Raw genomic sequence first — 24,678 nt, 5'->3', positions numbered from 1 at the left:
CTGCGTTGTGCTTTAGCATGAGCGTGATGAGAAAAAAAGTACGGATAAAATTGTATTTAAAAGAAAAATATGCCGACCAAGTTTAACTATGAACGCAGATACAGTAAACACATCCAATCGTGCACTGATTTACAAGTGATTCCAGATCTAAGGGTCTTTTCGTGGTTTCTTCATTTCTGTTACTTGCACTAAACATATCTCGTTGTTATCACAAAAAATCAAACAGACAATCAAAAACAAGTTTTCCCCGTTCAGACGTGCCCCCGTAAACTTGTAATAGTTCCAACAGCACAAGAACGCAGCAACGGGTTTCCAAACTGGGTCGGTAATTTATTTTGATCGGTAAAACCGGGACCCATCACCCGAGTCAGGTCTGTGCAGCCAGGCCTAATTTTAGTCAGACTGCGAGTATGTGCAATGATGTGTATACTGAATAGGATATTAATAACTGTCGGATCATCAGACTGTATATACACATAGACCTACTTATAGGCCTACACATCTTATAGATTATACACGCATTGACAAGATTTTGAGCTCAGGGTGAGTTAAGTAAGAAATATTTTTTTTCAGACTGAAACTCATTTACTTTGGTTCTCATTACATATACAGTAAAAAACATGCTCACGTCACATATCTGAATACATTATTAGACACTGAGAAGACAAACAACTGATCACCACATGATAAAAACTGTATGATGTTTCATTGCTTATGAAATGCAGATAAGTTGCACAATAAAAAAAAACAACAAAGAAGAAGGTATACGCTGCATCTTGTAAAGGTACTGTTTTGTTGCCCACAGATTATGTCTACACAAAGAAATGAAATGAATAAATCTTCTGGTGATTGATTTTAATCATGATGAATCTAGGAGCCTCAGAGCCCACACACCACCCTCACACCAATCCTCCTCGATTCATTACTGCTTATTGCATTGCACTACATGCTTGCTCTCGTAGCTGGCACGCCTCATCCTCCCTTCTGTGATAAGATTCGAAGGATTCATTTTATTTGTGTTTTTACAGAGCTTTCCTGAGATGGGAACCATAGTTTCTGTGGGCTTGTAAAGTCCAGTAAGACAATATATGTGATATAAAGATATACAAATATACTTGACATGTCTATAAAAAGTCAAGTAAAAAGTCACTCAGTTGCTTCACAATACACATAAATGTGCATGTTACAAAAAAGTTTGAAATTTACATAAAAATCAAGTCCAGTGAAAAAGGGGAGTTTTCACTGGTGAGAAAAGGAAATAGAGTTCTGGATGCCCCACACTTCCAGTGCTTGAATCTTGAAATGTCCCTTGCAGAGTGGGATGCTCTTGAATGTGTCACAAGGCTCTGAGTATCCTCCCTGCAGGTCTTCCTGTAAGCAGAGTGCGTGGCCCCCATTGCCACCTAAGAGAGGACACATACATCAGCACAGCATTAACATCCCCCTGTCAGCTGACATCATTAAAGACCCCATCTATTCTTCTAACATGTTCAAATGACACACCGATAAGGAGCTGACTGTCGTTGCCTGCTATGAACATGGAGGCTTCTTGTTCCTTTGGTCTCTTTGGCTCTTTGGCAGTCATGGCTTCCTCTGATGGGGCAGTGAAGGGGATCGTCAGGAAGCTGGGGTCCTGGGGGGTTCCAGCAGGACAAGTCAGAGTTGTGGTGGCTGTGGTGGAGATGATGGGGGAGCAGCTGCTGCTACCGGATACCTCAGAAGAGACACCATTGCTCACATGAACCTGCTGAGGGGAAGCGCGTCTGGTCATAATGTTGACCATAGCCTGCTGGTAGCGCTCCATGCTGGGACGAAGCTGAAAGAGTAAGCAGGTTTCTCGTTTGACACTCGTTGCAGTTTAAGAGGCCTTCCAGCGAATGATAATAAAGATACTCGATATGAACTTGAAACAAAATCCACTGACTCAATTCATGTTACAGCCCACCTGAATATGATGCGCCAGAGCTGAATTCAAGAAGAAGAAAGCAGGAATATGTCTCACCGTAAACACGAAACATTCCCCAGTTCCAAAATAGGTAAGTCCCCCAGAGTCGTGCTTTCTTCTTTCTATCATATCAGTTGACAGGAAGGCACCAAAGACCTGTGACGTGAAATACTAATATTTCAGTACCATGCAAAATATTTTCCATAAACTGATTATTAGCATTATAAAGACATCTTAGGCTCAAATGGTTAAATCAAAGTGAAAAGCACATAAAGCACAGTTATCAGATGTATCCCTAATGTTACCTCTTCATCCGCAGTTTTGATAATCAAGACGGCTGGTTCATGTCCCTCCACATGTGAATAGAATCTGTATGCAAGAAAAAAACATTTCCAGGTGATGCTTTCGACATCCCATAATGTGCTACAACCAGACAGTGTCATTGATGATGAAACTATGTCCATAAAGGCATATATCTCAAAGTCTATCTAGATTATTTGAAGATAAGATTTTTTTTATCTTGTTAAAACACAAGGCCGCAATTTTAACAATTAATATATTTTTGATCACTTTCTATATGGAGGATTGCTTTTTTTTTTTTTTTTTTTTTTTTTAAATTGTGTTACAATATAAAGGACTCAGTTAGGAGCTGGTACTTTCAGCTTGAGGTATCTTTTTACATAAACAGCATTTGCACCCATTGTAAGTCACTTGACTTTCACAGTCAAAGCAAACATGTTTACGGTAAAAACACACTTCCTCTTTCTGTTACATAACTAGACCGGAGATCTGTCTGTCACTGCTGGGACGTGGTCCATAACAAGCTGGCCTCATTTAATAATGCAAATATGATCGGACGAAATTGATAGATATGAAGGCTTTTGATGAAAAAACCACTCCTATCTGTAATTCACGCCTGTCAAGTAACAACTCATTAGTTCATCAGTGGGTTTTATCCACCCTATTCTACATTAATTTTCCATCCTTGTTTTTGTTCATTCTGTGTCTTTTTTACATGAAGCACTTGGTGCATGTGATTTATTTGTTGTAAATCATTCTGAGCTGCATTTCTTGTATAAAAAGTGCTACACAAGTGAAGTTTCTTATTATTATGTTATTATTATCAGTTCTCTGCCTCCCAGACGGTTTCTCACTGGGATTAGTGAACAAAGGTTACTTACGAAGCGAGACTTCGTCCATGTTGGGCTGTATTAAACAGCCTAATGGGACTGAAAAGGGCAAAGCGCTCAGGTATCCAGGCCCAGACCACTCTCATCTCGGTCCCTGTCACAACACTGGAGGTGAACTTGTTAAAGTCCACTGTCTCAACTGATTGCCTTTAAGGAACATAGAAATAGCTAATGATGAGAATATGAAATTGAAATGAAATAAATGTGAGCAGCTTTTTTCAGCATCAACTACATATAGCCAGACTATCTTTTATCTCATATAATTCAAGAAATGTCCTTTACAAAACATAACTATTCAGTATATTGGGAAATTTCTTGTTCTGTTTCACTGGCTGTTCTATATCAATTTCTTCACTAACCCACCTCTTCTGGTGTATGCTGACGCCTTTTTGCATGAGAGAGTCCTTATTGGCATTGAACAGGAGGTTGAGCTCTCTCCGCGTGGCCATCGGAATCATGAAGGCCCTTTCTAGAAGCTTCTCAGCCGTGCAATGGCGAGCTACGTTCTCCACAAACCTCTTCATATCTGTCCTGAAGTCCTCCACGTCTGCCACTCGAGATGACACAGATACTTTGTAGAGGCTGAGCAAAGCCAGTGCCACCCTATAAAAGAATGACTGTGATATACTTATGCCATGTTGTGTCATGAGAAGTCACAAATTCAGACTGATTCAGATTTTGTTTACATGTGACAACGCAGCAGCAACAAACCTGTACAGGACCTTGTAGCCCTCCAATAGGTAGACGTCCAGCACTCTGATGGCATACGTGAATGGAAGGTCAGCAAATATCCACATGATCCAGTCAGAGTAAAACTCAAAGAGGTTCTGGTGGGAGCTGGCAATCAGCTTGCGGATACCTCTGCAACACCTGTTGGCAAGGTCTCCAAAGGTCATACAGGAGGCGCGGTAGGTGAGGAAGGTCTGGTCGATGTAACGCTTGTTGGGGTCGTTGTAGCAGATAAGTCGGGACACGCTGTGGAAACACTCAGCTTCATCCTCGCTGAAGTGGAGGATGAGGGAGACCAGTTCAGGCAGGATGGGGCAGAAGTTCATGTCCGGGAAGTACTTGCCAAGGCAAAGCAGGATCTTTTTAACAGAGTTCATGCCCGCTTTGTTGAGACAGTATCTGGATAAGAGAAGTACAAGCAATAACTCACTCCAGCGCAGCCAAACACACAGTAATGATGCATTTTCCATTCTGGGTTGGAAGCAAGAAGTTTTCTAACATAAAACAAACAAACAAACAAAAAAAACACCAAAGGCTGCTAAAGTAAGGCCAAATAAATAGCACCTGACATGTGATGAGGGCACTTTATGCTTTTTAGGTTTATTATTTTGTTAGTTCAGGGTTAAAACGTCTATTCAAATAATTTCACTGGAATACATTGTCACGTTCACACTTTTTAGGGGACAACTCCTGCGTACAACATGTTTTCAACATACCATACCTGGGTATTTCTCCTGCCTCCATGTACTCTGGGACTGGATGGGTGCTGATTTTCTGTTCCCCAAAGAGCGTCTTGGCCTGTTCATGGTAGACATCTCTGTCTGGAGTGACAGACCCACTGCAAATATAACATCAGTCCACATTCAGATCATTTGGTGGCATGGATTTAAATGAAAAACTGTGCGCTGACTTTATAAACATCATATCAGTTCCCCCAAACCACATGCATACTTGTCCTCATGACAGAAAATACAAAAAAAAAAAAAAAAGATGTATTTCTAAAAATCCATGTGACAGTCTCAACCTGGAATTGATGCCGTGGATGATGTGATAGTAAGCTTTGGCCCGGAGTGTGTGAGGCGTGGCCCAGAATCCTTCGCGGCCCATCGTTTTCAGCTGCTGGTGATCACTCTTCAGGATCTGCTGGTATCTCTCTGCGGCCTCTGGGTCAATCTTCTCCCAGTCCACAAACTGTCCGTACTTCATCCCCGAGCTGGAGCTGATTTCCCAGTTGTCCGACTCAGAGATGGTGATCATGGACACTGATTTCAGATTGCCTTTACTGCCTGAGCAAAACATGCATACATGCATGTAATTGTTATTTTCTTAAACAATACAATTAGACTCACATTTTCCATTTTGGAAGTATAACACGTGCTATTATAAAAACATTATTTCAGTACCATTAAGTTCACTTGATGGCGAGCGCTTCTTTGGTTTAGACTTGGATTTCTTAGAGGGGAGTCGAACACCAGCTCCATCCCCTTCTCTCTTTTCCTTTTTGTTCATTTGATACTGCTGTAGGATGCTGGTCCTCTGCGTCAATGGATTGGACATTGCGAAGTTTCCCACATCATAGCCAGAGTAAAGCTCTGACGTCTCAAAACTGTAAAAGGACCTGGGGAGCAGTTAGTTCAATATTAATAATGCGTTTAGTAACAATCACGCCCCTTTTTTCATTAAAAAATTGGATTAAAAAAAGCTGCACAGGTCTTTAAGATGAATGTGAAAACATACCTGGAGCGAGGTCTTAGATGGGTTTCCTCTGTCTGCGTCTGCACACCATAGTTCTTACAGTCCTCTGGATTGTAATAGGAGTGAGACCTTTGCCTGCTTATGGCTCCTGCCATAGAGTCCAGGCCTTGGTCAGCGGATGAGCACATTGAAATTGAATTAATGTTTCCACAATTGGAGAACTCCGGCGTTCTGGAAACGTGAATCATCTCAAGCCTTATTCTTTAGAGAAATGCACGTTGGAAGAAGTCTCCTGTGACTAGCTGTACCCTCTGAGGATCAGGGCTTTATATAAGCCTGTGTGGGCTGTGTCCATGTGAGGTAAGCGATAGTGGTATGGCTTGTTTATGGTGGTTTTCGGCTGGAAAAAAAAAATCTAGTGATTTTCCTGTTGTAACTTTGGCAACATACAGTGTCTCATTCTGAGAAGTAAGGAATTCCAAAAGAATATAAAAATTTCCAGATCAGATGACCAAGTATTGACACTTTATATAAAAAACAAGATTCAACCAAGTGTCCTTCAAATAACCCTACTCAATGCAATGGGTTATATTCATATGTTCCATACTGCCACTCACTTTCCACCATCTGCCATTACAATGAACAGATTTCTTGGAATGTGTTTCTGTTAATAGGCACACCTAAAAAACACTAAAAACACTGATCGTTCAGATTAAGGTCATCAGAAACAGCAGCGTGATCACAGAGATGTTGGTCTTTCTCTGAAACTGCGTCATGCGTAGCATGAAAATGCCAAATGAGACAATTCCAAGAAGTCCTCCAACAGCTATTATTCTACACAACAGATATGTTTTGATCCAAACACAACTACTGTTTGGTTATGAAACATAACACCTCTACAAGTACTTATCTCATATGTGGGCTCCATATGTAATGGACTTGACAAACAAACTCTTTAGCCCCATGAGTGGAGAAAGCATGCTGTCTTGGTGTCAATTTCCATGAAGGCTGGGACAATGCAAATGAACACTTGCAGTGTGAGTGTAATGTCAGACATGAAAGCAGTTAAAAACATGTATATAATTCAGACTGAATACTATTCAGTCTATGGAGACCCACATTGTATCAAAGTCTGTGAGGACTGTTTGCCATGGTATTCTTATTTACTGTGTATCCTGTCAGGCTAAGGCAAGGCAAGGCTATTAACAAAAATAATCAATCATTTGAAAAATGTACTGTACTGCATGGCATCACTTTGAGTCCATGTGGCTTATTCTGTACTTCCAACCAAAAAAGCCTTCTTTCTAACCACTTGTTCTGACATTTGCATTTTTACAGTAAAATTCTGTTTTCCTGAAGTAATTTGGCTGCGTGCAGGTTGTAAACACTCACAGTAAACATAATAACTGTGTATGTGATTAAGTTATATTACTGATCATCATTTCTGATAACAGCAGTTAACATATCACTAACAATTGCAACTGTTTCCGGACTTTGTTTTGATATTGACAGCTCTTTTGAAAAGTAGGCTGTAGGCTAAGTTAGGTGTTTATCTACATGACTAAACTGCTCCCATAAAAGCATCAAAACTTATGTTCAGACAATTCAGGCAGACTTTCTTAACTCCACTTGATGGAATCATTGACACGAGCAAAGTAGTCGTAAACATTCCAGGGGAAAAAAATAAAATAAATGCAATGCTAATGTAAGCTTTTATTGAGGCTTTTGTACAAAATTAAAAAACCGCGGAACTAGAGTCAAATGTTCCTCGCAGGATGCTGTAGTGACGCCATACCCAAACAAGCTACTGTTTGCTAGTGATTACTGCCAGATAGTTTAAACTCAGTGCATTTTCTCTTGTAAGCTGACTTTTATCGCAATGTCCCAGGATCCGTGGTAAGTCACGGGCTCTAAGGCTACACTAAATGGGCCCAACTGTATGATTAGCTACAACAAATGACGTTACTTACCCTCACAAGTTAGCTATTCTCTCTGTATGCTGCTAGCTAAAGCTAGCTCTTACCTGTAAAGATTAACGTTAACCAAACAACGTTACCAATAAACAGAATCAAAATCACGTTTTTGGGAATGTAGTGTGGCGGTCCTCTAAGGAAAATCGTAGTTTTTAAGCGGTATTCATCGATCTATTATGCAGCCTGAAACTTTGTAATATTAGCAGAATCGAAACAGGAAAAAAGGCAATGCTTAAATAGTCACATGACGAATGTAACGCTTGTGCTCGTTCTCTCAAGTTTTACCCATCTTACTAAACTGTAATAACACAAACACGACACAGAACAATACATGAGTCCTGCATTAAATACCAGTGGTGTAGCTAGAGGCTGTCAGTGGTACTCATTCAGGTTTTGCGGACACTTAATGGTATATTTGCTTCACAGAATTAAATGACAGCATCAAAAACTAGCAAGACCTCTGAAAGTCTGCACACTGGACAATATGAGCTAGCTAGCCAAACTAGCTTGTATTTACTGCATTGAAAGGCATTCTCAAAATATTTTTTTTGTGTGTTGCACAACATTGCTAAACAGATAAGAGAATTGTCTTCACTCTGTTTCAATCCATAGACCAGTTTAATTCGTCTGTTTGTTCTTTACCACATTAACCACATAATTTAACAGGGGTCTCTCTATGTTGCTCCATCATTTTTCTGAGACTGCTTTCAGTCATGAGTCAGTAAAGATTTACGCGGCTTCTCTAACCCATTTGTTGTTCTGTAGGTTGCAGAATTATGATGCCACTTGTCGCTTGGCACAGGAAATAGCAGAAAACATCCATGAACGGAACAGGCAGCAGAGAACAGGGGGGAACCCTGCAAAGGTAAGGTGTCGCATTCACAGGTTAAGCGACATCCTGAAATAACCGGGTTTCTCTAGTTGTCAGTTGCTCTGAATATTTTCTGTCTTTTCAGATCAATATGACACTACGAGCATCGCTGCAGAAGCTCAAACAGAATATCGCCCAGCTTAAAGATGGTTTGCTGCGAGCATCGTCGGCTCGGCGCATGTATCCTTTCCTCTGAGCATGTTCCAGGCGGTGGAAGTCATGAGATGGTGATTACATTTTGCATCGGACTGTTTCCTTTTTTTGCAGTAGCAGTTGTCATCCGAGAGAGGGCGTCATAGTGCTATGAAAAGAGCTCCTATTAGAAAGGTTCCTGCGCTTTTGGATTAATTCCAGACTGCCCCAAAGAAAAGTTTCAGGAGCATCCTCTGTCTACTGTCACTAACTTTTTAAAGTAATGTTTATCTTTTGCATGACCTTAACGTGGCTTTATCAGAATGCAGTCGGAAGCTGACAGGAGGCAGAACCTCATCGATGACCTTCTAACCAGAGAGAAGCAGCTCAACGCCACCTTCAAGGGAGACATCACGCAGCCTGAACCCTCCAGGTATTAAAATCTAATGTAATGATTTTATTCCAAATGAGAGGAAGATTTAAGAAAGTCAGTTTTGCAAATCTCATTAAGCACTCTCTGCTGTTATGAGTGGGATCGCACAAGGACGTTTTGACAATTAGACCATTAGAAGTTTTAGAGGTTTGTGTGAATTTGAACATGCTCAATATGGTATTCCACTTTAATTCATAATTGTAGTTCACTGTCCCTCCTCTTGTACCCCCTGTAGCATGTAGGGACTTGTCCACAGAAACCAGTGGCGACTCCTCATCACCCCGCAGAGTGTGAACCTTACTCGTGTATTAAGGCTGTTTTCTTAAACTACTAAGCCACACGGCTGCCTCAAATAGTCTATCTTGAGTGGTGTTTTTCTTAGAGAACTTTGATTTTGAAAAATATTCTGGCAGCCAGATTGTTGCTTAAGTAGTTCAAAAAAACTGTAATATTTCACCCTGACTCTCTGTCCATCACTGTCACTGTGTCAAAATGGCTAAACCAAGCATCCCCCCATGAAGCTTCAGGGTACATCCTCCTCAGATTATGCCACCTTTCATTTTGTGATTTTGCTCCGCTTCTAGTGCTGGTTGCCCAATTAAAAATAATGAATCCTCATTCTCTTGTCTATGTCCTTGACCAGAGAGGTCATAGGCTCTGTTCTCTGCTTTAATGATATGTCACCGGTCACTAACTTTCTGTGAAAGTCTTTGTGCATCCGGTGTGACCCATGTGCCGTGACCTCTCCTTGTGCTGTCACTCGGAAGGAAGTCTGTCTGTCTGCCATTTTGGCAGGGCGCTTAACTTCATAGCTAATTCTGTTTTATTAGGAGATTTGCTCGCTTTGCACTGTTGATCACACATTTGGCGCCTCTTGAAATGGACACACACACACACTCATTCATGTGAGTGTACGTGTGTGTCTGGGTGCCACAGCTTATATCCTCTTCATCTTCTGATGCGTTGTCAATGTGACGGCTTTGAAAACCTTAGGCAGCTGAGCAGGCGGTCATTACTTTGTATAATTTTGACCTTTTCTGGCGCAGGTGATGTTTGTTTGGACAGGAAGAGGAAATGGTGTCATACTGTTAACTTCCTCCTGTTTCTCATGTCTGTTTTATGAATGATTGCTTTTTAGATGGCACCTCTGTGTTGTTTTTTCATCTTCAAGGCTCAGCATTTAAAGGTAGAAGTTTTGTGGCTAAATATGTTTTGTTTTTTATGGTTGTTTTTTTTAAAGGAGTAACTGGAATGACAGTAGAGTGAAACCAAACATCACTGTTTCATCAGATCAGTAGAATTTAGAGAACCGCTTTTATTGCCGCCTTGATATGAGGCTGCCTTTCCCTGATATCTTTCACAAGCTTTGGTTTTGGGATTGATCTACTTAGCGGTGCTTTGCACTGGCTTTCATCTTTTTACAGACCACACACCCAATTACATAAAAGGCCCTGTTAAAAAATCTCAAATGACATTTGCTGATAAATTAGCTTGGCGAGCTGTAATCATGTGGTTGTATGGTTTTTGGTTTGCTCAGTGAGACCTAACTTTAAGAGTGATATGTGGTGGGTAATTTGGATTTGCGGGTAGGACCGTTCCCATTGTGTGGTCTCTTAGGACAGAATGTGGGAGGGGGTGGCTTGGTCATGCTTGGATAATCTAAGCTGTTCTTTTTTCTTTTTTTTTGTGAGAACTCTGAATCTATCCTTGAAACAATGCGTTCTAAGCATCTCTATTTCAGACTAAGGACATGGTGCCTACGTTTGAGGGCTCAGTTCACACCGTTGCCCCTCAGACCCACCTTTCCTGCATTATTCACTAACCTTTCCTTTGTATTTGATTGCGGTGGAAATAGTTGTAATTAGTTAAATCTTGCCTGTCCAAGTCATTCAGTCAGGCCCACGATGGCGGCAGCCGAGTGCAAGAGATGTGCCTGACTGATTCTGGCGCTCCCCACCGACTGGTTAATTGGATCTTCACACACTGGGCACTTGCATGGAGGAAGTCGAGGGCTGGCACACAGTCTCACAGCAATCAAACATGTCAGAGAGATTAGAGCGAATGCTTTGTCTCACCTATTCCTCTGATGGTATCGCCTTCAGCTAGCCAGCACTGTGAGTGGTCTCACAATGCTTTACTTACCACATCATAAAGAGCTTGAATTAGTCATCACACAGAGGTGCATGAGTTGGGGTGAGATGAGGGTAGTTTTATGTATTACTCTTGCAAAAAAGAAAAAGACATTGAAAAAGCTTTTAATTTTGGATTTGAAAGATCAGGTTTAAATGTACCCATGAAAGATGGGATCATGTTAGCTGGAGGTCAAAACCACAGCAAAACACTTTATTATAGCAGTGTTATTGTTTCCTAAGGCGCCGATAAGCCTACATATGGCTCAGGTCACTTCTCCTGGGCTTGAGACAACTTGCTCACAGCAGACATGGTTAAATCCAGCCTCACGCAGAGATTCTGAACCTGTCACTGCAAGGCAGCCACGGGAGGGGGGGTCTGAAACACAGCTTTAAGCCATTAGAAGAAGAATAGCTTTTAAACCACACAGCGGTGTTTAGCACAGCGCAGTACAGTGCAGAGAGCTCTCCGGTTTGTCACTTTGTCAGAACAAAACCTCCCCAGCAGTCCACAGTCCTGTGACAGATTAACATGCACTCTTTGCACGCTGCACAAGTAAACCTGGTATTTTTCAAATCTTTTAAAACGCTTAAAAGACAAAATGTAAAAATAAATAACTTTTTTCTGTCATCTAAAAGGATTTGTTGTCATGAGTGCAATATTTAAAAGGGAACACGCCTTGTACAGATGTGCATTGTACCTCTACCCTAACCAGGCATACTGACTGTGTTTACTTATCAAGCTAAAAGTCACTGCTGTGCGATGAGTGTTTCAGATTTGTGTGATGAAGTGGTGATTGACAGACAAAAAAGCCACTTTTGCCATCTACTTTCAGTTGCAGTGCGCTGGTGGGTGATTTGTCCAGCTGCTACGCTGGTTTCGGTTAGAAATTGTCATTTCATGCTCTCCAAAACAAAACTGTATTTTTTATGATGGAAGCATTTTGGAAATAAGTATTCAAGTTGTGCTGATGTTTCACAGGTTGACACTGATGGCTGAAGGAGGAGCGAGTCAAGGTGTTGCGGCCAACCCCTGGCTGGTCAACGAAACGGAGGAGACCAGAGGGCTGACCTTTGGAGAGATTAAACAGCAGCAACAACGAATCATTGAAGGTAATTAGACATGATTTAATGAATGGTAAATGCACTGCACTGGCACTTTTCTGCTTTAATGGACAAAGCTCTTTACAATATGCATGTCACGCACTTGGGGTTGAACTTCTTGCTCAAAAAACACTTCGACATTTGGAGGGGGCGGAGCCGGTGACCGAAAGCCAACCCTGCAATTAGATTGCAAATTTCTCAAATGACACTGTGTTCCATTTTGTCATCGAGCAAACATGTTTTCAAGTATGATGTTTTGTTTCCTTTTGATATAATTAGCATCAAGACCAAATATGGCTGTAGCAACCATCCATAGCATGAATAATATCCTGTATGTGTAACTCATTTTTACCCTAATTTGTACAAATACATCATGGCATGTGTTCCTACACATATGTAATATCTCTTAATGTGCAAGTGAAAATGATGCACTTGACATTCTGTCTGTCTAGTGCAGGAAGGCAGTTGTGTCGTTGTGGGGAGGCACAATTTATAGCTATGATATGTCGTAAACTAGTACTGGCCATCCTGATACATTCTACCATAATAAAAGTGATCGTTATCTAGAAAACATTTGTGAGCCCACGCCTGCTCCCCCCCCCCCCCTTTGCCTGAATGGCTCTGACATGACTTAACACCCAGACGTGAGTTCACCTGACTGTGTGTGACACTTCATCGTTGCGTCTCCATTACGGCTCTGGTTATTGTCAGTTTGGGATCAGAGATTCCTGTTAAGACAGTGAAACCAAACCACATGGACGTTTCTAGTCCCCTGTGGGATTTCTGGTGGAGTTGGGTAATGGTGAGCGTATGAACCTGCGGTCATAAAAAAATTCCAGTGGTAGAGAGTGTGTCAAACTTGGAAACCTACAGGGGCCACATCTTTTCTTTTCTCCTCTCTTCTTTTCAGAAGTTTTTCCTCTCCACCTTGGCCTGCCGCAGTTATAATAACAGGAGGAAGGCTGAGTGGGGTAAAGTACTGAATGACTCACATGTGGCACTGTGAGCTGAGCTGGACCCCAACAGCCTGTCATTCCTAGTTCCCAAATTGTTGCCTCATTATATCAAAAGTACAACATACTCGTAACTGCTCCCTTCTCAATAAGCTTTTTCAAAGCGGATGCAAAGCGTTACTTGATTGTCCGTTATACCCCACTGCTGAATTTGACATGGATTCTTACATGTGTATCACAAAGATTTTATTATTGCAAATAATTAGAGTGTAACAGTACCCAAATTGACACACAAAAAAAACATGTCCGTGATTCTTACTGTAACAGTCATGGCAATATAGTCAATAAAAATAAATAAATAACACAAATATAAGTTAGGCTCTGTCTTTAGACTGTTCATAATTTCTGAACAACTTGTGCTTGTTTATACAGGGAGGGAACAGGCAGGGCAGTGCTCGACTGCACACGTGAAGCCACACTGTAGTACAGCTCAAGCACTTTGACCACAAGCTTAAATCCTGTATTCTCTAGGCTGAGTATGGTGACATATCTGTAGGGGATAATGTATAGTGAGCAGGTTCCTGTGGAGAAAGAAACCCCGACAGGATGACATGCTCACTGCACGTGATCCCGCTTAGAGGCTTACTACTAAAGCATTCTGTAATATGACACAAAATAGTGATTAAAACATGTTTCCTGAACTAATATGAGCCAACTCTCCTCTGTAAGTGCTTTCACTGCGCAGCGGCTCTGAAAGTAAACACTTACGTTGCGTAGCAACTGCCTTACACTGCGCGCAGGCCGGCAGGAAGGAAAACTTATATCTTTACAGTTATTTAGAGTAATCATGTCAAATGTGGCAAAGTGACGGGATATCCCAGACCTGAAAGGGACGTAGCTGGTTTACCGCTTTTATTTTGTAGTGAGGGATAAAAGTCTCGCAGCAGCTGATTTAGGTGTTCAGTGTCATACATTAAAAAATCTGTCCGTTTCAATCTCGTCAATCTGTGTCCTCAAGTCGCTTGTGCCTTAATATTGCTCCTCCTGTCGGTCCAGCGTTGTTCTTTACTTCTCTTGTCATTCTCCAGCCACATGTCAAATGTTTTGTTCTTTCCAAACAAACTAAAATAATGTTCGGAAAATGCTCCATATTTTGCCACTCAAATCATCTGACAATTTGTTATTGAGCTTGGTACATTAACGGCTTGCCCCTTTAGCCGTTAAGAATTCCTGAGCAGGTGGTCGTCTGTCGAGAAATAAACACCGCTGAATTTTGGCGATTGACCAATCAGAATTGAGTATTTAGGAGTGCCGTGTTTTAACTCTGTATTCTGTGTCATCCCGTCGGGGTTTACTTCTCCATAGGAACCTGCTCACTATACATTATCACTTACATTAACACTCCTGGACCATCACTTATTGCTTTGGTCTGAATTTAGAGTGAGAGGCCGCTTGAACCTTGTGGGGAGAAGGAGTCATCTTCCAGTCTGTTTTTGTCTCGTTCTGCTAATTGACATATTTGTGTGATGACGTGTTGAACAATGTCAACGCACAATTTGTGCCCATTTTCACTGTAAATAATGGGTAAAATCATAACGCCTCCATACAGCAGTGCAGCACTACATGAGTTTGAGTTGCGACGGTAGGCCGGTATGCTACAGCTGATACTGATGTTGTGATCTAAAATGTATTACCATTACACCTCTAAACATAAATGTATTTTTCTATATATTGTTGTCTGGTATTACATAATCCCAGTGCCCTTACTGTTTGTCTCTTTCTTTCTCTCATGTCCAAGTGTAGGAACATTTTTTTATTTTCTTTCCTCTCTTTTCGCAGCCCAGGATGCAGGCTTGGATGCACTTGCAGCTGTGATCAGCCGACAGAAGATAATGGGCCAGGAGATCGGCAATGAGCTGGATGAACAGAATGGTAAAGTTTAATTTGCGTGTGCGTCTGTACATACACGTCAAAAAAATTCCAGACACATTACAGGCGGCAGAGTGAAAGCAATCAGACATACTTGTTCTGCAATGGAACGAGTTGCCTCATTTAACTTCCTGGACAGTGATACTCCCTCACACCACCGCAGTCCTGACATAGTACCAAGCAAACACAGACACACACACACTCAAACCAACAAGAGCAACTGAGCTCACAGTCAGGTCCCAACCATGTTATCAAGTTATCCTTAGGCGTCCCACAGAGCAAAGTGACCCGTCTCTCCTCGTGCTGCTTAAATAGGTTGAAAAAACTGCAATAGTTTTGTGTTCTGGAATCAGATCTGCTCCGAGATAATGCTGCTTTTGAGTTATTTCTGGCCAAATGCCTCTCACGAGTGCAGAAATAGCTTCCGTCACAGGTAGAACTTACCAGACTGTTTTTACGCTCAGACAGGCGGTACATGAGACGTAAGGCTTTGGGATGATCATCTGTCAACCGGTGAACAACTAGATCCTTTAATGCATTGCTCTCAGAAGACGATAGTAGCAGTTAATTGGCTAGGGGGTGAGAGTGTCATCTTACAAAGAGGACGTACACATGTATTGCTATTGTTTTTTTTTTTATAAAATCATGAGTTCAGTCTCTAATATGTACACTGAAAGGGAGCCCAGAACATGCATTAGACTGTCAGCTTCTTCTCTGGGGGAAGAAACTTCAGAGTTCAGACACTGCAGGTCGATCAAAGACTGGAGTGGATAATTTGGATCGCAGCAGTAATAAGTGCAGACGCTGAGTAACACCGTGGAGAGGGGACTGAGGTCTTCGTCACAGATGCTGTAGTACGTCAGAGGAGATCCCTACAAGCTGTTTATCTGCGGTTGTCTCACACACCTACAGTGAGACAGTTATTGTCTGTTCCTATCCTGATGACCAGCCTCCGGTTGGGAAAAGAAGGCGTTGTACTATCCTGTAATATCCTGTCTGAGCAGTCGTACCCAAACAAGTCCAGAGGTTGTATAACAGAATGATCTCGGCGTGGAAACAAACGACCTTCCCTTCTGCTGGGAAGGGATGGCAGATGTTTGGTTGACACCGATGGGAGACGGGAAGAGAAAGGAGGGACGGCCGATTGTTTTAGCCCGCTCTCCTGTTACCATATTGAACTAGAGACGGATCATTGCTCTAATGCTCCGACTGGCGTGTTTTCCTTCTCGTTTTTTCAGCTTGATGTCATTGTTTCCAATAATACGAACCTGAATGGATGATGGGAGAGCTGTAACTGAGAATTACACAGTTCCACTGCAAATAAGGTTGACGGCGAATAATTTTGGCCCCTGAAACGATGGCTTGTAGCTACTCCTGTATTTGGACCCCACATGACTAAACTCTTTATTTCTGTCACAGCCAAAAATATCTATGCCACCTGTGGGTAATGTAATCAGCTCCATGTCTTGATCTGAATCTAAATGGCACAAATTTGTAGAAACCTTTTTTTTAAAGGAAAGCATGTCTTGGTGTTATGATATAATGATAATTGCCATTGTTTATTGTAAAAAGATTTTCATGATGCATGCAGTGTAACCGGCAGGCGGTTGACAAAGTATTGAAACAGAATCTCCTCATGGACCAGTCCAAGCTCCCCACACTCTCTCCTGGATCCCTTTCACGATTTACGGCCAGGCTTCAGGTTCATAAGGCCTGCTGACACCAGCCCGTGATTCACAGGGCCTACCGGGCTCTGGCCTTCACACAGCTTTTCTTTACCTACCTGTGTTTCTTTCCTTTGTGGGACCTTTTGCTGCCCCTATATATTTCATCTCCCTCCCTGTTCTCCTTTGCATCTTTTCAACAGTCCCATGTTTTATAACCTCTTTCCCATTTCTTCCATCTCGGTGTCTCTTCTGTATCCTCCCATGCTGAGTTATGGAAGATATATTTGTTCCTTAGTGTGTGATAGGGTGGAGAATAGCCGAGGGATATATCATACATGTAGATGTACGTTCGGAAACTGTAGAAATACTTCGAGAAGAATTTACCTTGTGACTGCTGGTGTAGTCCCTACATTCTCTAAGCCTGATTTAGGGTTCTTTGGAGTAACACCCGAGTTTTGATAAAGCCGAGTGACTAGCTTCGTATTTATTTCTGCGCATCAAACGTATGCGGAGAAATTCAGTTCAAAGAGCAGACCAACGTCTAAAGTCTGCCAGAATGCTGCAAGCACGTGCAGTTGTACAGACCGGTAAAGCAACTCCTCTAGACAAAGTAACGTACCCAACAGTCGTGTTTGCTGGACACGCAAACCAACAGGTTGCTCTCTTGTCTTCTTCGTTGGTGTTTAATTCTACATGGTGTCAATGGAGCCAGCCCTCGCTCCAGCTCTCGTCAGCAGTTTATCCAGTATGCTAGGAACACATCTTTTGTATTCTCAAGTTGTATATCCTTGTTGTAATAGCAGTAACTCTGCATCGATTCAAGCTTCATTTAAAGTGTGGCTCTTCCCAGTGCCGTTTTCCTTAATATGAGACATTTAGTGTCGATGAATTAATCTTTTCTGCATTCAAAAAATAAAAATTCCTGGAATGTTTTTCTCCTAGACTTATACTTAAATTACTTGGATTATTGCATGAGACAGCTTTATAGGTGCTGCATTTCTTAGTTGTATTAAATGTCAAAATGGAGAACGTAAAAAGTAAGGTGATAGTTTAATGTTTTCGGAGAGGCAAGGAAAATGGATTTAAGTTATAAAGCAGGGAAATGGCAAAGCTCCTTGTTGATCTCGACAGTTGGCGCGTAGCCTTGGCGTCCGACTGTCTTTCTGTCTTGTAGGGTTCCATTTACCCCTGATCACTGTACTGTAGCAGTGTTTTCCTATAAATAGATTAAGCTCTTTGTAGTTTGCCTGCTCAAGTCTAGCTCATGACCCAAGTGCAGTGGAGGTTGCAGTCATTTCCTTTTCGGGAAACAAATCCGGCTGAGGTCAGCAAGGATGATGACCCTTTTCGGAGGTTTAGAGATGAACCCAAAGCCCTCAGTTACTCCGCTCTCAGCCTTTACTGCATCAAAATGGTCTGAAATGTAGAAACGAGTGTGTAGACAGATTACCTCAATTTCAGTCTCTGTTTTATGGCTCCTAACATTAATCCACTGCATACTGAAGATTTTCCCATCTTGCTTGCCAGTCATAACAAAAAGAGAAATTTGATCATTATTTTTAGTGCGTTAAAATTAGTTAAATGATGTGCTGTCGTCAAGTATTTTTTCATATTCCAACATAATGTTACCAAAGATTAGTGTATTTTCATTTCCAAATTAAATGTTGCAGAAAATAGTCAGGCGCATACCAACTGAAATGGCGTGCTTCAGTAGTAGTCTTCCTTCTCACCGAGAAAGATCAACATTAATTGCACTTTATTAGTGTTGATATTTCTCAGATTGTGGCCTGGAACAGTGACAGGCAATGACAAGTGACAGACAGCGGCGTGCTTGTTAAAATGGCTGCGTTTGAAAGCGGGCAGCAAGAGTTTGAGGCCGTCTCATTGTCGGGTTTTCCAGGGCTTCTTTGGGATTGGATTTGACTGGTGTTGAGATCCTGCAGCTGCATATGCCGTGTACTGCAAAAGCTCTTGTCTACAGTTGGTGTGATTGAAAAACACAATAACACGCGCAAAGAAACAGCAGATGCATTTTCAGGTGAACTGTATCTCTGAGATCAGGGTTAGTACTTAGGCTGGACCAATTGAATGAATGATGAGTTCATCTATTTTTCCACCACCTCTCAGCATGTTCGAAGTTCAACAGGAGTTTCCAGCTAAACTCACTCTGCTCCTCAAACGTCACCACACATAAACCATACAAATGAATCAAGTCACCGAAAAGACCTCAGACAGCTTTAGCAGATGTGTTCTCACATTAACTATCACAACCATGGCCTCTCCATGTCCTGTCCCTTTCACCGCTGCCTTTGATAATAATACTTTGGGCTGCTTTGTGTTGCTTAGGCAACTCATATCTTCACTGAGAGCACAGCAATAACCACACTGTGCTCGGTATATCTGGGACTGGGAAAGAAGCAGACCCTCATTTGGATTGAGACCTTCTGGAACAAATTTTAGATAGATGCAAGAGCTATTTTCTTTTAGGTACTGCGACATGTCTGACCACATGTGCTCTCTCGTTCTGTCCTAAGGGAACAGTGGATGTCTTTTTTTTTGCATGATACAGTAGCAGCTTGGTCCGAGTTGAATTTTGTGTTGTCTATTTCCAAACCTTTGCTTATTGAACTGTTTGCCTTTCACTCGATCACATGCCTTTTACTGTTATGCAGATGAATTCAGCACGGTGTGGACGTACCGTATGTGGGCATAACTATGAACATCAAAGAAGATATAATTATTATGCACAACGACTAGCACGCTGCTGTATATAATGTATCCTGAATTTGGGACCTTATGCTGTTATTCACAGTCAGTGCATTCACTTCTAATAAAGAAAGAAACACTAGATGTTGATTCCAGAAATTTCAAATTCTGTTTATAAATGTATCTATTTATTGTCATCTTTTGGTATATGGGAATGTAATGCAGTAACAGTTCTGCAACCATACGTAACACCTGCAAAATGGCTTAACGTCCACATGCAATCTGTTTTGCATTTGTCAGTGATACATTTTATTGTTGCATATGAAAGTAATGATTGGCAGGAAAGATGCATACATATGCGTTGGTTGGTTGGTGTAATTGTAATGCCTGTGCCACTGCCAGTGGAAGCCTCTGTTGCAACGAGCAAAAGCCAAATTCTTCTGGCAACTTTTGTAATTGTGATTTAGTACTTTTTCTTTTAGCACCTCCCATTTACGGATATGGCGCATCATTCATGGACCCCTTGAACGCATGGCTGATGCAGTGCCTTAGATTGTGATCTTTTGGTAATGAGAGTGTTTTTAAAGCCCTTTGTAAACCAGCCTGATTACTCTTAAGGTATAACTGTGTTTCGTTCCAAGTGTCCTCTCTGTAAGGAAGCCAGCTGCGAAAGAAACACAACAGGCTTTGCTCTTACAGTGGACTGCCGGCTAATAATTAGATCACTGATTTGATTTTACGTCAGCAGAGGGCCCAAGTTGGAAAGAACTAATGACTTCCAAATAAACAGTAGAGTGAGAGGAGAGAGGCACTTAACTGCTGCAGCACAGTGACATCAGCAGCTGCCCCGCAGGACTCAGCCCCCTGCTCGCTCCTGCTTTTAGAAACCGCTGGGTGAGCAAATAAACCATACTAATGATGGCACTCGGCAGAAAGTCAGCATGGTTAGAGTTGCAGATTGATTTACTGTTTGTTTGATTCGCTCCGTTTGACAGTGAGGCTGGTAGTAGTGAGCAGCGTTTTCCAGACGGCGTGGAAATGCACAGAGTCGTGATGTTCAAAAGAGTGTTGTCATCAGAGGAATGTCAGGCGTCCAATGAGCCGTGTCATTTTGTGTGACCACCAGCTTGGCTGACTGGTGTTTGACTTTGTGAATTATTGAGAGCTATAAATGATGGACGGATAACCCACCCACACCATAATGTTCTTTGGTCTCATTTTTCATAAAAGGATGCCAACTTTAGGTTGCTCATGAAATGCCACTCAGAATTACTGATGCAGGATTTGTTTTTTTTTTTTTGTTTTTTTTTACCATAATCCTATAAGTTAGATATGTATGCCAAAGCTCTGCATTTTTCAGTCTACAAACATTTTCCCAAAAAGTTGGGATGCTATGTGAAATATAAAAACAGAATGTAATCATCTGGAGACAAACCATGTTTACCAACATTGGTTTTACTGAGTCCATGTAGTAACATCCTTTATACAATCATGTGTTCGCAAAGTGGTAAACGTAGCTCCATCAGGATGCTCCTTTCATACCCAATCATGATACTATCACCTGCTACCAATCAACCTGTTTACCTGTGGAATGATCCAAACAAGTTGCTCCTGTCCCAACTTGTTTGAAACGTGTCAAATTCAGAATAAGCAGATATTTACATAATGAATGAAGTTAAAACATGAAATATTGTCTTTGTGCTGTTTTCAATTGAGTATATGTCAAAAAGGGTTAGCAAATGATCACATTCTGTTTTCTTCATGTTTTATACAGTGTCCCAACAGGTAGTAGGGCTACGAAAAATTGTGACAAATGTCCATTAACAACTATTACAATTGCTTGTTTTCGAATTCAGTAACCAAAAAGTCCAAATCCAAATTTGTGGTATTAAACAAAGGTCACAAAAAAGACTTCAAAATACTGTGATATAGATATAAATATAGCAGAATCAGCATCAGATCTTTGACTTGGCTCACACAGCTAAACATAGAATAAAAACATGTCTGTAACAAAAATGCTGTCCCACTTCAATTTTGGTGTCCTCTTTTTCATCTGTCATGCCAAGGACAGTGCACTGTCAGACCCTTCACCCTACTCTGTGGAATCCCGGTGTGCAGGACATTTGTTTTCCCCTCAGAGAGTCGTATCTCAGAGCCCATATTTCGCCACTTTGTGGGACCTATTCGCAGATATCAATCAGTTTGGTCCTCATTGATTTTCCGAGCAAGTAAATGGGAACAGCAGATTAAGTTTCCTATTTGAGACTCATACAGAAATTGCATTTTGAATATTTCTTGGATGTTTAGTGTAGAGTTTTATCAAATTCTTTCATATTTAATCAGCCCAATCCAGATTGCCTACAACCTACAGACTTATTAACAGTGATCTCATAGATTGTCCTAAGGGAACAGTGGATGTCTTCAGATTGAAGTGGTTTTAGAAGGCTTCAAGAAAGATCACCAAAAGACTTCGATGACACTGTGATGCAATGACAAAAGGTGGCCACAAGTCAGCAGGCCAGACTCCTGTGCTACGCATCCCAACCAGGGTACAATCAATCATGAGTCCTTGTGTCCTTACTTCTCTATCTATCCACCCCGGCATCCATCTCTGTCTGAGGCCTGTTGATGTCACACTGATAGAGTAGTGGAGAAGAGGGGGCTAACAATGACATGAGGGACTTGGGTCACATCAGCCACTGCCAAGTGATGAATAATCCAGTTTAGGCACAACAAGGAAATTAACATTTTGGGATGTTAAGGAAAAACATCTCAAGACATTTCATCAATCACGCCTTCTTTTGTTTCTCTCAGTGGATTGATGCCCCCTTTTATCACTTCGAAAGCCCCAGTTTAGACTTTGCTTGCCTTCACTGTCTTGAAATGCAACCTGTTGTACCTTTTTAATCCTGTTTTTATGCCTCTGGTTGGTTTTATGCATATTTTCTTTGGAGTTTCAGATAAGTGCACAGAACCGATGCTTCGCCACTTTTCACTGGCATTGATTGTGTAGAATTTCTTCATGGCCATAACCAGTGACTGCTCTGAGTGAAAGTCTTTGGGAGTCCTTTGGAGTCCATTTCTGTGGTGGACTGAAGGAAAAGAGGTTGTCTGAACGTTTCCGTGTGTGGCTTTTCTCACTGAGAGGCTCAGGGCCAGTATCTTACTGGCGATTCCACTCACACTTCTCATTGAAAATAAATGTTATTCAAAGTAGTCATACCTGCTACTGATCGTTAAGGTAACCATATATATATTATTCTAAGTATTAGGACTCATTTATATATGATAGAGTTGTTGATTGTGTAACCATTTTAAAGCCAAAGGAGCTTCACATGATATCGCTGATATTCTCTATTGCTTGTATCCTAGAGAACGCATGTATGCCATGTTTGCCCAGGAACCAGTATTTGCATGACCCGAGTCTCAATCAAGAGTATAAACATAGGTAATTAAAGATAGATACAAGAATTTAATCTCTAGATTTATATGTTCAGGCTAGTTGAAACTTTTTTTCAGTCAAAGATTTGTCTCTCAACAAAAAAGAGAATAGGAAGAACAAGAATTATTTCCTCATTCTTATGTCATGCATTTATAATAGATGCTAAGGTGGAGGCTTTGATCCTACAGGTTTCTATCCTTAATGCTTTCTGCTCTACACACTGCAAGCTTTATTGCTGGATCATGGCTTTGTCTCATTCCATCTTTCACCCCCACCCATACCCCCACCCACACCCACACCCTCCACTACAGGAGGAGGCCACTGATGTGGCGGGAGTGGAGGAGAGTGATGGTGGAGATGCCGTTTCACTTTCAGGCCTGATTTAGCAACAATGGGGCAAAGTTGCAGTCGTTCCAGCTACTGTTGTTACTGCATGTTACCACTTCTTTCTGTCGATGCAAAGCTTTCTGCTGCTGAAAAGAAAAGCAAAAGCAAAGATTCGTCCAGCTGTCTATCAAAACAGGACATGCAATCTGGTACACTGTGTGCACTTCTTCTGTGTTATTTAATGCCGCCAATAATATCAGACGCAGCCTAACAAGCAATGATGGTGATGGCAACTCGAGATCTGAGTTTGATGATGGTATTTCTTTTTGTAAATCCTGGTTATTTGTTGCTAAGTAGATGACGGATTAACTAAAGCTGTGTTGAAAATGGGCAGAAGGTATAGAGGATTGGAATTTGCTCCATGTTTTTTATGTTTTATCTCAGTGTCATGGACCACAGTGATTCATTTCTGGATCTTGCTCTGTGCTGTTGTGTAAGGGATATTATAGTACATTAAGACCTATTCACCCTACAGCTCTATGGATCAAATGATCCTGACTCTGCATGTTTGTGGAAGCTTATGTTTCTTTAGGGTGTTTTGAGCTTGAGATGTCAGGAGAAATCTCTCATTTGAGTCTATTCCACTCAAGTACTGCCTGCTTAGCACAGCATTGGGGCCAACTGCTCTAATATACAATTTAGAACACTTTATCGTGCCTGCGGGCCTGGTGTATCTTGGAAGAAAGAGAAAATAGTGTCACCAGGATGTACGGTATCTAGAAAATGGAGTGGCGAACAACTGGTAGACATAGCAAAGTCTAAACTGCACTTCTGCTTTCATTCGCCAAAGAAACTGTCTTTCATCCCATTAAAGATAAAGTGTTTTGCATGATTGTAGATATAAAATTATCCTCCGAGGTTGGAGATTTGTGAGACCCCCTTTAAAACTCGAAATTCTCTCAAGGTCTCGCACACCACAGCCATTTTTTATGGAACGGAGACAGGCACCTAGAGAAGCCCGACAAACGCTATGATGCAGGATTGAGGTGTGGTCAGTCCTGCTCAGCTCATCTGCAGACCCGGATCACATCCAGATGTCCACCAACAGGCCTGTGCAGAGACTGGGCGAGGTTGTTTCCCTTCCACTCCCTATTCCATCCATCGTCCGCAGCGCACACAGCCACCATGCTGGCAGTCGGGAGCTTTTTCACAAACTATCAATTGTGCATTATCCCAGAAAACGCATACGCTAATAAGGAAGGGGGAAAAAAACGTAGGGAGGTATGATTTCACCGGTTCTTTCCCACTGCCATCTTTAAAGCAGAGGATGACACAACACTTGGAAACAAACACTTATTGGGCTGTGTGTGTTCTTTGAAGGGTTTGGTCTTATTACCACGTCTTTGAGTAATCTGTCTCTTAACACTGTCTTGGACATTAGTAGTGGACATTA

General features: G+C 41.6%; 2 protein-coding genes across 2 annotated transcripts in view; one reads left to right on the top strand and one right to left on the bottom strand.

Annotated features, from left to right (window-relative positions):
• Positions 1–550: 550 nt before the first annotated feature.
• LOC121604172 (TBC1 domain family member 24-like) lies at positions 551–5,848 on the bottom strand. Its single transcript, XM_041933611.1, has 11 exons — positions 5,602–5,848; positions 5,268–5,482; positions 4,889–5,150; positions 4,586–4,702; positions 3,847–4,263; positions 3,499–3,738; positions 3,127–3,282; positions 2,251–2,314; positions 2,003–2,101; positions 1,504–1,816; positions 551–1,403 (listed from the first exon to the last, which is right to left on the bottom strand). The coding sequence occupies exons 1-11, from the start codon at positions 5,805–5,807 to the stop codon at positions 1,240–1,242; spliced, it is 2,253 nt and encodes a 750-aa protein (XP_041789545.1). The 5' UTR covers positions 5,808–5,848; the 3' UTR covers positions 551–1,239.
• A 1,490-nt stretch (positions 5,849–7,338) lies between these two features.
• The window catches only part of stx8 (syntaxin 8), a 40,901-nt gene continuing 23,561 nt past the window's right edge, over positions 7,339–24,678 (top strand). The window contains exons 1-6 of the mRNA XM_041933606.1: positions 7,339–7,455; positions 8,298–8,397; positions 8,489–8,583; positions 8,858–8,968; positions 12,080–12,210; positions 14,994–15,086. Coding sequence (XP_041789540.1) covers positions 7,439–7,455; positions 8,298–8,397; positions 8,489–8,583; positions 8,858–8,968; positions 12,080–12,210; positions 14,994–15,086 — 547 coding nt within the window. The 5' untranslated portion in view covers positions 7,339–7,438. The remainder of the gene's footprint in view (positions 7,456–8,297; positions 8,398–8,488; positions 8,584–8,857; positions 8,969–12,079; positions 12,211–14,993; positions 15,087–24,678) is intronic.

This window comes from Chelmon rostratus, chromosome 3, assembly GCF_017976325.1.
Source record: "Chelmon rostratus isolate fCheRos1 chromosome 3, fCheRos1.pri, whole genome shotgun sequence".
NCBI lineage: Eukaryota > Metazoa > Chordata > Actinopteri > Chaetodontiformes > Chaetodontidae > Chelmon > Chelmon rostratus.
Note: the sequence above shows the minus strand (reverse complement) of the source record. Positions and strands in the feature narration are given on the sequence as shown.

What these genes read in the sequence shown, in the direction of transcription:
- LOC121604172 (XM_041933611.1), bottom strand. Translation starts at nt 5,807, where the DNA reads ATGATTCACGTTTCCAGAACGCCGGAGTTCTCCAATTGTGGAAACATT. An exon ending in CATCTAAGACCTCGCTCCAG is followed by an intron (nt 5,483 to 5,601) that starts GTATGTTTTCAC and finishes ACTGCTCCCCAG; the next exon opens with GTCCTTTTACAGTTTTGAGA. An exon ending in GGCTACAAGGTCCTGTACAG is followed by an intron (nt 3,739 to 3,846) that starts GTTTGTTGCTGC and finishes ATTCTTTTATAG; the next exon opens with GGTGGCACTGGCTTTGCTCA.